Source organism: Sander lucioperca, chromosome 19, assembly GCF_008315115.2.
Source record: "Sander lucioperca isolate FBNREF2018 chromosome 19, SLUC_FBN_1.2, whole genome shotgun sequence".
In the NCBI taxonomy this organism is placed as follows: Eukaryota; Metazoa; Chordata; class Actinopteri; order Perciformes; family Percidae; genus Sander; species Sander lucioperca.
This window is the reverse complement of record NC_050191.1, coordinates 10,192,669-10,208,402: the sequence shown is the minus strand read 5'-3', so window position 1 is coordinate 10,208,402 and position 15,734 is coordinate 10,192,669. Positions and strand designations below refer to the sequence as shown.

The 15,734-nt window shown below is 39.4% G+C and overlaps 1 protein-coding gene across 9 annotated transcripts in view; it reads left to right on the top strand.

Annotated features, from left to right (window-relative positions):
- lama2 (laminin, alpha 2) overlaps window positions 1-15,734 on the top strand; it is a 205,925-nt gene that overhangs the window by 66,920 nt on the left and 123,271 nt on the right. For all 9 annotated transcript variants that reach the window (XM_035995247.1, XM_035995246.1, XM_031321901.2 and 6 more), the window contains exons 8-14: window positions 2,010-2,127; window positions 4,416-4,594; window positions 4,693-4,792; window positions 6,643-6,700; window positions 8,501-8,603; window positions 8,803-8,943; window positions 14,520-14,684. In XM_035995247.1, coding sequence (XP_035851140.1) covers window positions 2,010-2,127; window positions 4,416-4,594; window positions 4,693-4,792; window positions 6,643-6,700; window positions 8,501-8,603; window positions 8,803-8,943; window positions 14,520-14,684 — 864 coding nt within the window. The remainder of the gene's footprint in view (window positions 1-2,009; window positions 2,128-4,415; window positions 4,595-4,692; window positions 4,793-6,642; window positions 6,701-8,500; window positions 8,604-8,802; window positions 8,944-14,519; window positions 14,685-15,734) is intronic.

Genomic DNA, 15,734 nt, shown 5'->3' with positions numbered 1-15,734 from the left:
AAGTTTTAAGTCTCTGCAACTGTGTATTCTTGCCATAGAGACGTGTCCTAAAATTAGCAGCTGCCTGGAAAGTGGTTAAAATGAAAAAGAAAATCTTTAAAATGAAAGTGTTTGCAAACATATGTATGGTTTTCTGGTTCAGATATAAGACCTCAGTGGGTGAACATAGTTTGTGGTCCAGCAGAATAATCCATTTTAATTTAAAATCATATTTCTAAACATGTTTCCACTAGGGTAGTATATATTTAGTAATTTATAATCTATAAGACCTAAATCTGAATTTTGTAGAGATTTTCTCTAGCCCTCTGTTCCCAAAAGACATCTAGCTCCTTTACTTTGATACAAGTTCATCCATCCATGCAGTAAAGTCCTGGGCAGACGTTCAGGAAACAGAAAAGGTGGAGACCTGTGAGATGATTTGTTGATGATCGTCTACAGAACATTTGTTCAGATGCATGCTCAGTACGAAGGCAGCCTGAAGCCAGAGCTGTAGCATTGTGTCTCAAATAAAAGGGGCAAATTCACTCGTGCCAACAAATCCAAACTTGGCTCTCGCTGTGCTACTGTACTGCTCTCCTCTCAGTTAAATCTGGCACCCTATTCACATCAACCAATTTACAGAAAGTCCTAAATTGAATTACTGAACCTTGAAGTTGGCAAATGTGCTGCTACATTGTGCTTTGACTGTGTTTAGTTTGGGATTTATTTCTCTCCTGGGAGAGTAATAGTGAACCCATTGGCTACCCACTGACAATCTGAAAAGTGAACCAAATTCTTTTATTGCCATTAGCTCTTCTGCAAATACATTGTTTGATATGCTTTCAATAGGTCATGCATATTGGTAATTACCTGTTTTCAGCCCTCCATTTACACATGCATGTGAATGATGTGATGCCACATAATGTCACACAAGGAAGACAATTTACTCCACTACACACAACCACCCTTATAATTATAACTTTATTTATATAGCACCTTTAAAAACAGAGTTAACAGTCGTTGACCGACAAAGCAAAGCAAAAGCAGGATACCCAGAGGTCAATACAACAACGAGCTTAACAGTAGGGCCAACAATAGCAAGACAAAATTTGGGTAAGTAAAAACAAGAAGACAAGAGATGCAAAACATAGTAGAGAGAAGAGAAATAAAAGCCAATACAAAACATGACAAATAAAAATATGCAAATGAAAAGGATAAAGGCAATACAATCAATAGATCAAATGAAAAAAAAGTAATGGGAAATAAAAAGATTAAACAACATGCAAGTTTATAAAAATGGGTTTTAAGACATGATTTAAAAGAGTTCACTGACTCTGACAATAACAACCCTTTAGTTGACATTGCAAATTAATGTATAGTCACACTGTTAAAAACATTCAATGTCATTGTGGAATCACGTTTTTTTCAGTTGTCAAATTAAAACAAACCTTATTTATGTTTTATATTTTGAACATTTTAAAGTAGCCTTACACTAGCTACTTATCTCCAATAGTTTCAGTCTTTATGGTGTTGTAACATATGCATATGTTTATTTGATTTCCAGTTCATTGTCTATATTGTTGTATTGTTGTGTTGTCTTGAATGTTATGGTTATTATGTCATCTTTTCTTGATTTTTGTCTTGGTAGGTGGTGATGACGAGTGGTTTGGTTGTAAATTGTATGTTTTGTATGCTGCTTAAAATTGTTAGTCTTAAAAAAAGAATGCAGTGCATCCTCCCAATTGTATGAAATTGATTATGAATTAATGTCAAGCCAAGACCCAACATTTTGAGATGTACATATTCGTCCTTCACCAGACACGTGAATTCATATTTGACGATGACTCAGATTGTTACAGTGTTCTTCCCCTTGATATCAGCTTCCAGACAGTCCATTTATTTAAACACAGTTGCTCATGTCTGTTTAATTGATAAACCTAACAACCTTTTTTTCATGTATTTGTGCGTGAATCTGTGTGTGCGTGTGCGTGTGTGTGTGTGTGTGTGTGTGTGTGTGTGTGTGTGTGTAGAAGTTTAGCTGTGAATGTGAACACAACACATGCGGGGAGAGCTGTGATCGTTGTTGTCCTGGTTACCACCAGCAGCCCTGGATGGCAGGAACCTTCCTCACTCGACATGTCTGCGAGAGTAAGAAAAAACACAATACAACGGCAAATTACACACAACTACCCACAATTCCTACTCACCCAGAAACCAACAGTCACTTTTTAAACTTTCTGTACTTGCAAATGTTCTTCCAGAGTTCATATGGTACTGCAGGCGCCCACATCATTTATTGTAATGCAGCGTATGCACCCACACACCACATGTCAATTGGTAAGATGTCTGTAATATTACTAGAGCACACCTACTGTACAGTTTATATGAAAACAGGCTTTACAGAATCAAACTGTAAAGGGCTCACTGAAATTTGTATTCTTGCCAGCCACTCAGGTCTTTGATATAAGACTTTATAAAGCAATCGAAAGTCACCTCCCATCCATTAACCTTCATCAACTATGTAGCAGCAGATCGATGAGGTTAGAGGCCTCCACCTGTCATCATAAAACTAGGGTTACAACATGTAATCTTAATTTAATTTTACACAGGCTACACGTTCTAACAGGCTCTGTAGTCTTTGTGGCCTGATAACTGCTTCCTCTGCCTTGACACTGACACAACAAGACTAAGGTGACAAGATGTTAAAGGTCCTGACTCACACAATAGTAAAGGAACCAGCCATGACATATTCAGCCCATTCAGTGTCTCAACTCAGAACAACCCATCCTTGCAGAGGGTGTTAAGTTAGGAATGCAGCAGCATTATGCAGTCTGGTTCAGAATGACTGTAATAAGTGATCTAATGCAGTGGATGAATAGTCTATATCCACGACGTTCCACTTCCGGGATTGTTCAGGTGCCGCTGGATATTCCGCTGGATGTCTTTCATTTCAGCCAGATGTTTCCTTCCGCTTTCTTTGTGTTGGCATTTTAAACTCTGGTGGATTTATGAGGACTATGGTTAACTGCTCCTCAAATCTTTGCAGGGTAAATCCAGACAGCTAGCTAGACTATCTGTCCAATCTGAGTTTTCTCTCGCACGACTATAACAACCTTTGAACGTACACATGTTCCATCAAAACAAGTTCCTTCCCGAGGCTGTTTTGTGGTGGCGCCGTTGCTCCGTGCGGAGTATAGCGCCGCCCAAGGCTATTGAAATGCCAATAAACCAGATCATGTTTTTCTCCCATCCTGGAATGCTGTGTGGAATAGCCAGACCCTCCTCCTCTGCAGCGCTGTGGAGGAAGGTCTGGCAATGCGAGACTAGTGTATGGACACTGAACTGAAATTAGGCATCTTGGGGAAAGCAGCCTAGTGCAGCATACAGTAGGGGGAAGCCCAGCAACACCACAGCTTTACAGGTCATTACATTACATGTCATTTAGCTGACGCTTTTATCCAAAGCGACTTACAGTTGCTACATATGTCAGAGGCCGCACACCTCTGGAGCAACTATGGGTTAAGTGTCTTGCTCAAGGACACATTGGTTGTTGTATCGCAGTGGGAATTGAACCCAGATCTCCCACACCAAATGCATGTGTCATATCTACTGTGCCATCACCACCCAGGTCATCAATGCCAAGTCTGAGATCAGACCTGGAGAAGGGCCCTGAAATGTTCTGGAGATAAAGGTGGCATTTACACAGATTTCCACAACTGTTATTCTACCAAACAGAACTGTGAACATCATACTGTAACTTCCCAGAGAGGTAAAATCCTTCCTCATAGTATTTATAAAGTTTATAAAATGCTCTGCAGTGTTTTGGCATCTGGTAAGCCTTCACATTAATGGATCTACTACTCAAACCAGCCCTCCTGGATCAGATCCCTGTGATCCTTGTTCTGTAACACCTTTTAAACCATGTCCACAATCACATTGCAGAACCACGCTTTGCTTTTTTTATTTATGAATTTAAATGGTAAGCTGTGTGTAGGAAACAGGGGCTACTGCTCAGCTCCCAACTCACAACCATACTGTGGGCAATGGTGAGGGCAAGCGAAGACCCACTTTTTCTCCCTGGACTGTGGAGATAACACGCTGCTTATGGTCAGTGTGGGAACCTTAGGGTACTGTCTTCAAAAAAGGGTTTGATGTTTTTCTAAACACCTACAGTATATACAGTATGTGGAAGACATAAATGGATTAAAAGAGCAGTCCTCTTTGCCTCATGCTCTGTATTTGGATAGAGTAGGCGGCGGCAGGACTCAACAATCCTGTCAAATACAGTACTACATTTTTTACAACTTTCTGTGTGTGTGTGTGTGTGTGTGTATGTGTGTGTTTGTGTGTGTTTGTGTGTGTGTGTGTGTGTGTGTGTGTGTGTGTGTGTGTGTGTGTGTGTGTGTGTGTGTGTGTGTGTGCGTGTGCGTTTTCAGAGTGCAACTGCCACGGCAAGGCACAGGAGTGCTACTTCAGTCAGACAGTAGCAGACCTGTCACTCAGCCTAAACATCCAAGGTCAAAACAGAGGGGGTGGAGTCTGTATTGGTTGCCGTGACAACACAGCTGGAATCAACTGTCAAACATGCGTTGCTGGATTCTACAGACCCACTGGAGTACGTCACATATGCACGCACCTGTGCCTTTTTTGGAATTCGTTATGATTTAGTGTTAACTGTGCAAAAATGATTTCTTGTTTTCTTCACCTGGCCAGGTGAGCGCTGAGGAGGAGAAGCCCTGCATCCCCTGCTCGTGTGACTCACATGGTTCCATCAGCCAATCATGTGTCCCAGATTCAAGCCAGGCTACGCCCAGTATGCAAATATACTTTTTAATCTTTCTGTCTGTCCTTAATGTCTATCAGTCTTGTTCTTTTTTTGGATATTATTCATGTTTGAACTAGTAGACACACATACAGAGGTTTTTAGTGAATGCAAGCACACATTTTAATTCATTTTAAAGTGGTACTTCAGTAACTCCAACATTTCATCGATTCAGTCCTGCTTGATTTCCTATGGGGTTGGGGTTAGTCAAGTTCAGCTGTGTGCACAGAAGCTTCTGTTATTGGAAACTGTCTATGACAGAACATAACTACTATTTATATTAGAGATAATTTTACTCCTCTTTGTATTTATACTGTTTTTACAGTTGGGTTCAAAATAATAGCAGTCCAACATCACTAACCTCATAAATCAAATTTTTTGGTAGAAGTGATATTTCTACATGGCAAATAATTTACTAGTAAGTGTTGTAGAGTCATAGAAAACCAACAGACCCAACAGTCATGACATGCATGCTGCTCATTCTGTGTAATTGAATCTGTAATTGAAAGGGGCATGTTCAAAATAATAGCAGTGTTGTGTTCCATTAGTGAGGTGATTGATTCTGTGAAGAAACAGGTGTCAGTTATGGCCCATATTTAAGGAAGGAAGGAAGGAAGCAAATGTCATGCATGCTGGTTAAAGTGCATTTCACACTGAAATACTCAGCAAAATGGGTCGTTCCAGACATTGCTCTGAGGAACAGCGGACTTTGATTAAAAAGTTGATTGGAGAGGGGAAAACATATAAAGAAGTGTAGAAAAGTATAGGCTGCTCAGCCAAAATGATTTCAAATGCCTTGAAATGCCATCCAAAGCCTGAACGACGTGGGAAAAAACGGTCAACTACCATTCAAATGGATCGAAGAATAGCCAAAATGGCAAAGGCTCAACCAATGATCAGCTCCAGGAAAATCAAAGAAGACTTAAAGTTACCTGTGAGTACTGTTACGATCAGAAGAAGGCTATGTGAAGCAAAGCTATCAGCTAGAAGCCCCCGCAAAGTCCCATTGCTGAAAAAAAAGACATGTACTGAATAGGTTGAAATTTGCCAAAGGACACATTGACTGGCCAAAGGAGAAATGGGGCAACATTCAGTGGACTGATGAGAGCAAAACTGTTCTTTTTGGGTCTAGGGGCCGCAGACAGTTTGTCCGATGACCCCCATGCACTGAATTCAAGCCACAGTACACTGTGAAGACAGTAAAGCATGGTGGTGCAAAAATCATCTTATGTGGATGTTTCTCATACTGTGGTATTGGGGCTATTTATCGCATACCAGAGATCATGGATCAGTTTCAATACATGCTGAAGAGGAAATGCCTTTGAAATGGGTCTTTCAACAAGACACAGGTGCCAGAAGTTGGTCAACTCCATGCAACACAGATGTGAAGCAGTTCTCAGAAATAATGGTTGTGCAACTAAATATTAGTTCAGTGATTCAAAGTAAAGCAAAACCTTGAGACATTTTTCAGTTTATACAGTAAATGTTTGAGTTTGTAAAGAAAAATGCAAATACTGCTATTTTTTTTAACAGCCTTTCTTCACTTTCTGTAAAGGTATAACACAGACTTGATCAATTTTGGTCATGTTTTGATTTGGAATTGAATGTGCAGTGTTCTCAATGCATTGATATTATGGAATTAAAAGCTATTCTAAGGATTTTGAGCATTATTCACTTTTTTTTAAACACACTGCTATTATTCTGAACACAACTGTATGTCTAGAAAGAGGAGGTGCAGCCACTTCAAAGAGATACCCATTTTGTTTCACTCGCACTGTTGCTTTTAAAAATGTGTGTGTGTGTGTGTGTGTGTGTGTGCCTTTTGTGTGTTTGATTGACAGTTCAGCCAGCAGGGTCATGCCGGTGTAAGGAGGGTTTTGGGGGTCTGCAATGTGACAGGTGAGAGACCCACATACGCACACGTACACACACACACACACACACACACACACACGCACACGCACACACACACACACACACACACACACACACACACACACACACACACACATAGAACAAGAGACAGACACATTGTGACAGGTGAGCTGAACCTTTCAGCAATTGTCTGTTCCAATTAGTGTTTGGAAATTGCCAGAAAGTTTCCATTAAGATCTTTGATGATCATCACACGTTATTGTACCTTACACAATGTAAAGAAGTCACTGAATAATGGACATGGTATAATGCCTGACATTTGTTATATTGCCTTGTTTTGTTTTTCTTGTTTTTCTTTTCTTTTTTCTGCAACTTGGATATTATTTCTTTGATAACACATTTTACATACTTTAATCTCTAATGGACCTGAACGCACTCTGATATTAAAGCGTAACTCTCGCCAAAATGCAACCTAGGGTCTTTTTGTGAATGTACCTGAGTCAAACTTTCGTTTAAAAGCATATTTAGGACGGAATCGTCACTTTTAAGATTCACCGTATTCTCGTTTTTCGGTCAAATGGCCTTTTGAATGGGAGTCCTAGGGGCACTTTTATGCTAGCCTCAAAATAGAACATTAAGAAGGCTCGACACAACATGAAACTTTGCTCGAAGTATCACCAGGGTCTCTACACCTTAACAAAAGCATTGATAACATTGTTTGTGTACACAGAGTTTACTAAAAAGAAAGGTTTTGAACAACTCACTGTAGCTGTTGTTCTTCTGGTCGCCGTCTATCGAGCCAGTCAAAAATAGTTGAGGGAGGAGAGTAAAGATGGAAAGCTCCAAAAGCTTAGTTCCATATAAATGCACGGATAATTTGTTGTTTTGTCGTTAGTGAAACACAATGTTGACCTTGTAGTTGAAAAAGGAGCCTCATATAAGAATGACATTTTTTTGACTGGGAAAATGGCGGATAACATAAACAACAACTGCTAACATAAACATAAAAGTGCCCCTAGGACTCCCATTCAAAAGGCCATTTGACCAAAAAACGAAAATACGGTAAATCTTAAAAGTGGTGATTCCGTCCTAAATATGCTTTTAAACTAAAGTTTGACTCGGGTACATTCACAAAAAGACCCTAGGTTGCATTTTGGCGAGAGTTACGCTTTAAGGGAAGCCTTGTTTTTTTCCAATCTTGAGGTTAAAATTGCAACCTGTGAATCAAAAGAAATACAAACAAGAAAAGCTTTTTGTCTAACCTGTAAATCTGTCAACAAGGTGTTTCATCTAAAGTTGTTAATTAATTACTTGTTGTAATTTTATCTCTTATTGCTGTAATTACTTGTTTATATTATCTCCTTTCCCACTGCAACGACTCAACTTGCCTGTGGGTCTTATTCAGGTTTAATGTCATCTAGTAATCTAATCTAAAAGCTGATACAACTTTCCCCCCAAACTTTTTAATGACCTGCCCTCAGATCAGGCCAGCAGCATAAGCGTTGTCTTTAAAATCACTTCTTAAAGTACCCTTTTAATTGACTTAGCCTCAGCTCACTGTCTCCCTTAACTAGGGAGTTGTTTCTTTTATGCTTTAATTTCCTCTGAGATTGTACAGACAATGCACGTCACCTGTGGTGTGCTGTCAGCTGTTTGCTTCACTAACTAAAGGCTCAGTGTCTGACTCAGAGACGGTTTGACCAGGATGGACGCAGCGGTTGTATTGACGGAGAGTTGACCCTGTGACCGTCTGATGACAGGAAGTCCTTTCTAATACTCATCACCTTCATCTTTATTATTGATATTAAACTCATTTGTCTTCAGGTGCGCTGTCGGTTATATGGGCTACCCGTCCTGCCAGCGCTGTAACTGCAGTGTGGAAGGAAGCACCAACGATGACCCATGTATAACACCCTGCGTGTGCAAGGTACACACACTCACACACTTTTATGCGCACAAATAATGACAAGTACTCTGCGCTAACCTTTCTAGCCCTGTCATCATTATCTTCACCACATTAACACTGCAATAACATGCTTTGTGCTCATAACGTCAGTTGGAGGGCAGCCCATAAACTTTGCTGCATCTTTCTTCTTTCTCTCTCTTTCTGTCTCTCTCTCCTGCAGGAAAACGTGGAGGGGGAAAACTGCGACCGCTGTAAACTGGGATTCTACAACCTCCAAGGTGACAATCGGCGTGGCTGCGAAAAGTGCTCCTGTATGGGTGTTTCCAGTCAGTGCTCTGCCTCCACATGGACCTATCACAATGTAGGCAATGTTAAACACACACACACACACACACACACACACACACACACACACACACACACACTTTTGTCTGAAGCAGAACTTGACGCTCAAAACGTCACTTGATGTTAATTAAATATTAGGGGTGGGGAGGATTTTTAGAGAAAGGTTATGTACAGTTTTAGAATCGATTATTTTCCCTAGAATCAATATTTTTTATTTCTTTCTTTTAACCAATGATTCACGTCAATATTTTCTGTTTATACGGTACTGCTGACGCCAACTACATCATATCCATTTCCAGCAAAACAGACCAAAATCAGAAAATGCAGAAAATACATGTTATGTTACTTCTTTACAAATGAAATGCGATGTGCATTCTTAGAAAACTAATTTTAGAAATGTCTCATGATATGTTGTCTCTAGAAGTGTATTATTCAACTTTTGTTTTTGTTAAAGAAGAAACAGAAAATCGCAATACCTCTAGAATTGCAATAAATGAAAATCGCAATACAAATCCCATGTATCGTAAGTGAATCTAATCGGGACAACAGCATATCATCCCAGCCCTATTAAATATATGTTCATGGGAGCATTATCTAGTATATGGACACTATTTTTTCCCTTTTTTACATGTTCTGTCCAACATCTAGTATTTATCAACTTGATGTGCTTGCTTTTGTAAACCTTTTTTCAATGTTACACACACACTTACACACACTCCTCTTCCAGCCACTCAGGATGTCTCTTTATTTGGGTATTATATATAATATTGCCACAAAGTTTTTATGTGAATCAAAATATATTTGAATCCGAGAAGAGGATGTAAACATCACATTTATTTGAGCAGATCTGTTCAGCCATGGTGGCTTATTTTGCTTATAGACAACAACTTCATTATTTCTCTTTTTTATCCAAGCAAGCTGCTTTTGCTGCTTAAATTTTTTTAAATTGCATCAATTCCTGTCCACAGAATTTCCTTGAAATAGCTACAAGTCAACTATATGTATGACACCCAATTAATCATTGCAATTAGCAGATCTGCTTGCGAGTGTGAAGTAAGACTGGTTGAATCTTTTGTGTTGAGTCCAACAATGAATTTTCGACCGATATCATATAGTCTTGACAGTGTTGAGGTTTTACGGACATCGAGAACTGGACAGCCCAAAACAAGCACTATCATGTGCTGCACCATACACTTGTACATAACCTTTCTCTTCTGTAGTATAAACTGTTTCACAAAAGAGGCATGGCTTTTTTCCGTTAATGGGACAAGTATGTTTCATGAATAAACATCTTGAATAAATAAGGTATTGTTAAGTTAGCCTCCACTGTTGAGATTAAAGTATTTTCTTAGAAACAGTTGAAAAAGCTTTTCTGGAGCTTTCAATAGTATCACATGATATTCCTCAGTCAATTAAACTTTCTCTTTCTCAACACAAGATTCCCTGGAATACATGTGGGAAAGTATGGACCTGCTTTCTAGACAATATCAAGAACAAAACTGACCCTCAGAAATTGCACAAAACTTAGTTAACCTAGCAGAACGCACGTTTAATTGCACTTATTTTATCTGCTTTTGTTTCTTTCACGATTTTCTCTTGCATACGTATGCATAAAATGAAGATATTCACTTCACTGATTACCCAATAGAAGTTTCTCTGATGACAGGAAAACTGCTCTTCCACACTGGTGCACCAGTTAAATAAATACCAGATAAATATACTTTTAGGCACAGAATGCATCTGACACAATGTGCAAAATAATAAATCAATCTGGCCCAGAGTCTTCTGAATAGCATACGTTAAAATTGGGTTACTTGTTGCGTCATTGTGCAAAAGTGAGTAGCAGTAGGTTATTAAGCATATAAGCAAAGACAAATCTTTACCAAATACACATTTAGGAGAGTGGATGTAGATGAAGTACAGTGGAGGTGAGACAAAAGGAGAAGAAAATGAGGAGCAAAGGGGAGAAGAAAAAGAAAGAGAAGAAGAGAGGACAAGACTGGTTAAGACGAAGGGTGGAGACAAGACAAGAGGCGAGGAGGAGGAACGAGGTGAAAAGAAGAAAACAGTTTGTGACTGACAGGCGGGGTGGGAGAGGAGGGGAGAGGAGACGTTGACAGGATGACAGCTCTGATTTAGACACCGATAGTGTGTGTGTGTGTGTGTGTGTTTGTGTGTTCGTGCGCGTGCATGCGTGTGCGTGCACGTGTGTTCGTGCCTGCGTGCGTGCGTGCTCAAAAGGGGAAGCCAAGGTCAGGTTAATTGCAACGACAGATGTGTGTCTGGCTGTCTCTCTTTCACACACACACACACACACACACACACACACACACACACACACAATCCTTCCGGAGTTGAGAAAAAAAAAATCTTTCCAGGTGTCAGTTGCAAGACTCCCTGGCTGAAATGTGACATATGTACAAACCATTTTAAAACATATCTTGAGTTTTTGTTGATACCTCTTATTTCGATGGGGTTGGACTTTAAAATAGCTTTAAATGTAGCATTTGAAGAATGCATATTCTATACTGGCACTGCCATAACAAAATACTGTTAAAGTTGTGAATATTTGTCATATTTGACATTTTTCAATCAGTTTTGTTTTATTTGTGGAGCTTCAAAAATAAGGTGTTTAGGTTTACAGAAGCAGTTAAATCATAAATTAACTCATTGCTTATTCTTAGTTAACCATTCGAATACAAACATATTGAATCCATACTTTTAAATAAGTGTTGGTCTGTTGTTCAGTTAATAAGTATAATATACCACTAAGCTGAACTTTAAGGGATTCATGTGCTAAAGAGCATTCAGTAAGTTCTGTCTTAGAAGGCAGATCATTAGGTTTGTTAAAGTACAAACTAAGAGATCTCAAGTTAAGCTATAGACAGGAGCAACGTAGACAGTAGAGTGGCACATCTATGGAAACAGCCAGTACATTGTTGGGTAGCAGGCAGCAGCAAAGCGAGACCACCAGCTGGGCATTATGAGTAAAGCTTGTCAGACTATAAAATCCATCTCCATTGAACATGACTGGTGACTTCAATATGTTTGCTGATCTGCTGACAATGAGCACAACTTCTGTGCTCAACAAGCATTCATCTGAATTTAAGTTCTGTTTGAAACTTTGTGAATTTACTTTTAAAATTACACTGGAATCCTTTCCAACATAAATTGTTCTCTTGATCACTATATTTTACATCTCTACGTGACTCGCTTGCAGTGCTGAAAGCTCACTTGTTGCAACCTACAATTTGCTGCAACAGGGAATAGAGTCCATTCTTGCCCAAACCCCTTCACAGAATGACCAGAGCTTTGTGTAATTCTCATATATTACGCTGCACAATATCTGGGTGTTGAAGTGCCCATATTATGAAAAAATCACTTTTTCTGGGATTTGGGGTGTTATTTTGTCTCTGGTGCTTCCACACGCATACAAACTTGGAGAAACTAAACATCCATGCTGTTTTGAGTGAGATACGGGTTTCTGTATATAACCTGCCTTCAGTCTCTGGGTGAGCTGTTCAAAATCTGCAGGGCTTTCTATGTCAGTAGCCGAGACCAGGTGGCTAACTGTAACATGCTAGCGCTAGCATGCTAGCTCGTTCTCGATGACAAAACACTGCTACAACACACACTAGTTCACCATAATCTACTTACATGTCCCTGCAGGTATTCCACGCAAAGTTGGAAGTGTGCCCTCGTTTAGAAGAAGTCTCCCGGCTAATCCTGCCTTGTACAGGCCGAAGTTGTAGAAACAAACAGCTATCTGATGTGATCCATACCTAGCTACTGCGCATGTGCGCCTCCCAACAAAGATGGGATAGAAGTGCTCTGTAGCTAAAACAGAGACCTGAACACAGGGTGAAAAGAGGAGCTGCAGCAATGTGCAGTACAACAAAAATATGGTGTTTTTTGAAAATCAAACCATGTAAACTAGGGTGACCAGACATCCCCGGTTTCCGGGGACAGTCCCCGGTTTCGGTGACCTGTCCCCGGCTGGAGATGTCCCCGGAAATGTCCCCGGTTTTCACTGTGACTGACAGACCCGAAATTGGAATGAAATAGTCGTGCACCCTACACGCACAGGCTCAAGACAGCCAGAGCAAGCCTCAGAGCTCAGAGATGTTCTAGAATGCCCATTTTACGATGCTAAAATTACTGTTTATTTACATGGAGTCTGGTGGGTTTAGCGAACGCAATTTCGCCGACTTTTTATATTTAAAAAAGGATCTTATTCTTTAACAAAAAGATCGACCTCCTTAGAAATCCTTTCCATAATGTTGTCAGACACTTAGAATATTAATCTGAGTCTGTCAGTGGCAAAACAAGCACTTTTTTGAACGTAAATACAAGCTGGACAATTGATGTCCTATTAACTTACATTATAGCTTGTTTCGCCTTTGCCGATCATTGAATACTGGACCAATGTCAAATGAAAATATTTCCTCAATAGTTTTAATTGGATCTGATACTCAATGAGTTGTTGCAGAAACAAGTCTAGCGTGAAGCAATATAGCAAAAGCTGTCAGATAAATGTAGTGCAGTAAACATTACAACATTTCCCTCTGAGGTGTATTGGAGTACAAGTATGAAGTAGCAGTAGGGGCGATTCTAGGATCAGACCTTTAGGGGGGCTCAGCCCCTAATGAGAATGTGACACGGATATAATGCATGCAAAAGTGTTAATCTGCGCCATGAAATTACCAACTTCTTCACAACCGCACTCCTGCTCTCCCTCTGACAGACAGAGACTCAGCCAAAGGGCCAAAATTATAATGTATTCTCATGTAAACTATTTATGTCAACACAGATATTTCCGTTAGCCAATGTATCCCACCATAATGTTTATTATATTGCCAGATTCCAGACAATCCCACTTACTTAATTATATATAATATAATATAATAATATATATATATATAATAATATATATATATATATATATATTTAAATCCCACTTACAAATATGAATATATATTTCTACTGGTATGCTTCCTAGTAACATTAATGCAAAAATATGAAGAAAAAATCTATTCAACCTGTGTGTGCATGGTTAAAATTCTGAAGTGCAAAATAGTTCAGGCTACAGCACAAATATTTCCATTCATAGATAAGAATAATCAAGTCTAACCTCTGAATTTCTTTTTGAAGTGCACCAGATTGATGCATTTAAATGTTAAAATAGACAAAATTTTCTCACAGGGGAGCATGCCCATGTGACCCCCCCTGGGGCAGTGTCCCCGTTTTAAGTTTTACAAAGATAAAAACATTACCTTTTTGAAGGTATTTATGCTTCTGAGCTGAAAATGTCCCCGGATTTTGTCTCAGAAATCTGGTCACCTTAATGTAAACCTATTCTGGTACAACCTCAAAATACAATTATGAACCTGAAATGAGCATAATATGGGCACTTTAAACAGCTGCACATGAAGTTTCTTTGTGTACTTTGAAATGAGACGGTGAACTATGGTCTAAGCCTATTAATTCTGAATATCAACCTTCTCATGTCAATATAATATAAACAGTTGTTTTCTCAGTAGATGGAGCTGCAAGTAAATCTTTAACTTCTTCTTCCTGAATCTTGTTTTGTAGGAGACCACTCTGACAGGTTGGCACCTGCTTGGAGATACAGGAGGAAGAGTGTGGTCCGTTCACAGACAGACACCTCCATATCTCAGCGTCCGACACTCAGATGTTGTGAGTGATCTTGGCTCCGCCTACTACTGGAACGCACCTGGACTATACCTGGGAAACAAGGTGGGATGCAGACATACTCGTACTGTTCATAAACTCTGCAATCAAAGTCATGATATTTTCTCCAAGTCACAAAATGGAAATGGTTCAAACATTTGCTGTGAGACAATAATGCTTTCCCGTTTACAGAAACCTTTACCACTGAACAAGGTGTCTGTCCTTCACACATTTAGTGGTTGTACTGTAATCAACAGCTTTCATGTGTTAATGTTTGTAATTGTATGAGTTCAAGTCATAGTAATCAAGGATGGATTTTTTTTTTGACTGGCCTAATTTTACTTTGACAGTTTTTCATGTGTAGATTTTCCTCTACAGTTGAGACCCACACTGACAACTAGGGAATATGAGGAGACATAGCGAATTATATTTAACTATCAGTTAATTACCCCTGTGATTATGCCTGTACTTGTTAAACTAATGACAATTCATACCATTACAAAGTTATTTTACAGTATTCCTTTTCAGTTAAAAAAAACACATGCATAGAACTCTGTCAAAATAAAGTTTGAGAGGCTAGCAAATGTTGTCAGTAAATTGGAAAGAAATACTAAGAATGCAGGATGAACAAAATAAGAGTAATGTGATACAGTGTGGATTGTATTAGATGGGTCAGATGTTCCTGGTGTTGCTTCCATTCCCTGTAAATGTGAAAGATGTCACTGTCATCCTATAGCAAGCACATTTTTAATATACTGTATCTAGTGTAAAAAATGTATACTGATAAGGTGGCATATTAACATTTATAATTCAATAATATACAATTTAAATTTTCAAATTTCAACTGCGGACTGGAACACACCGGGCACGTTAAGTGTTGCGTAGTGTAGATTTGTGCCTGATCGTGTGCCTGGCCATTCACATTCATTCTCTCTCTCTCTCTCCGATAGAAAGAGACAGGCTGAGTGGGGAAAACTGTGGTAATTGTAGCGTGTGTGTGTGTGTGTGTGTGTGTGTGTGTGTGTGTGTGTGTGTGTGTGTGTGCTCGCGTCTCGCGCAAGAAATAGAGGAGACGCCGCCCGGTGTGGCCGGACAGATTGGATAACATGGGCGCCG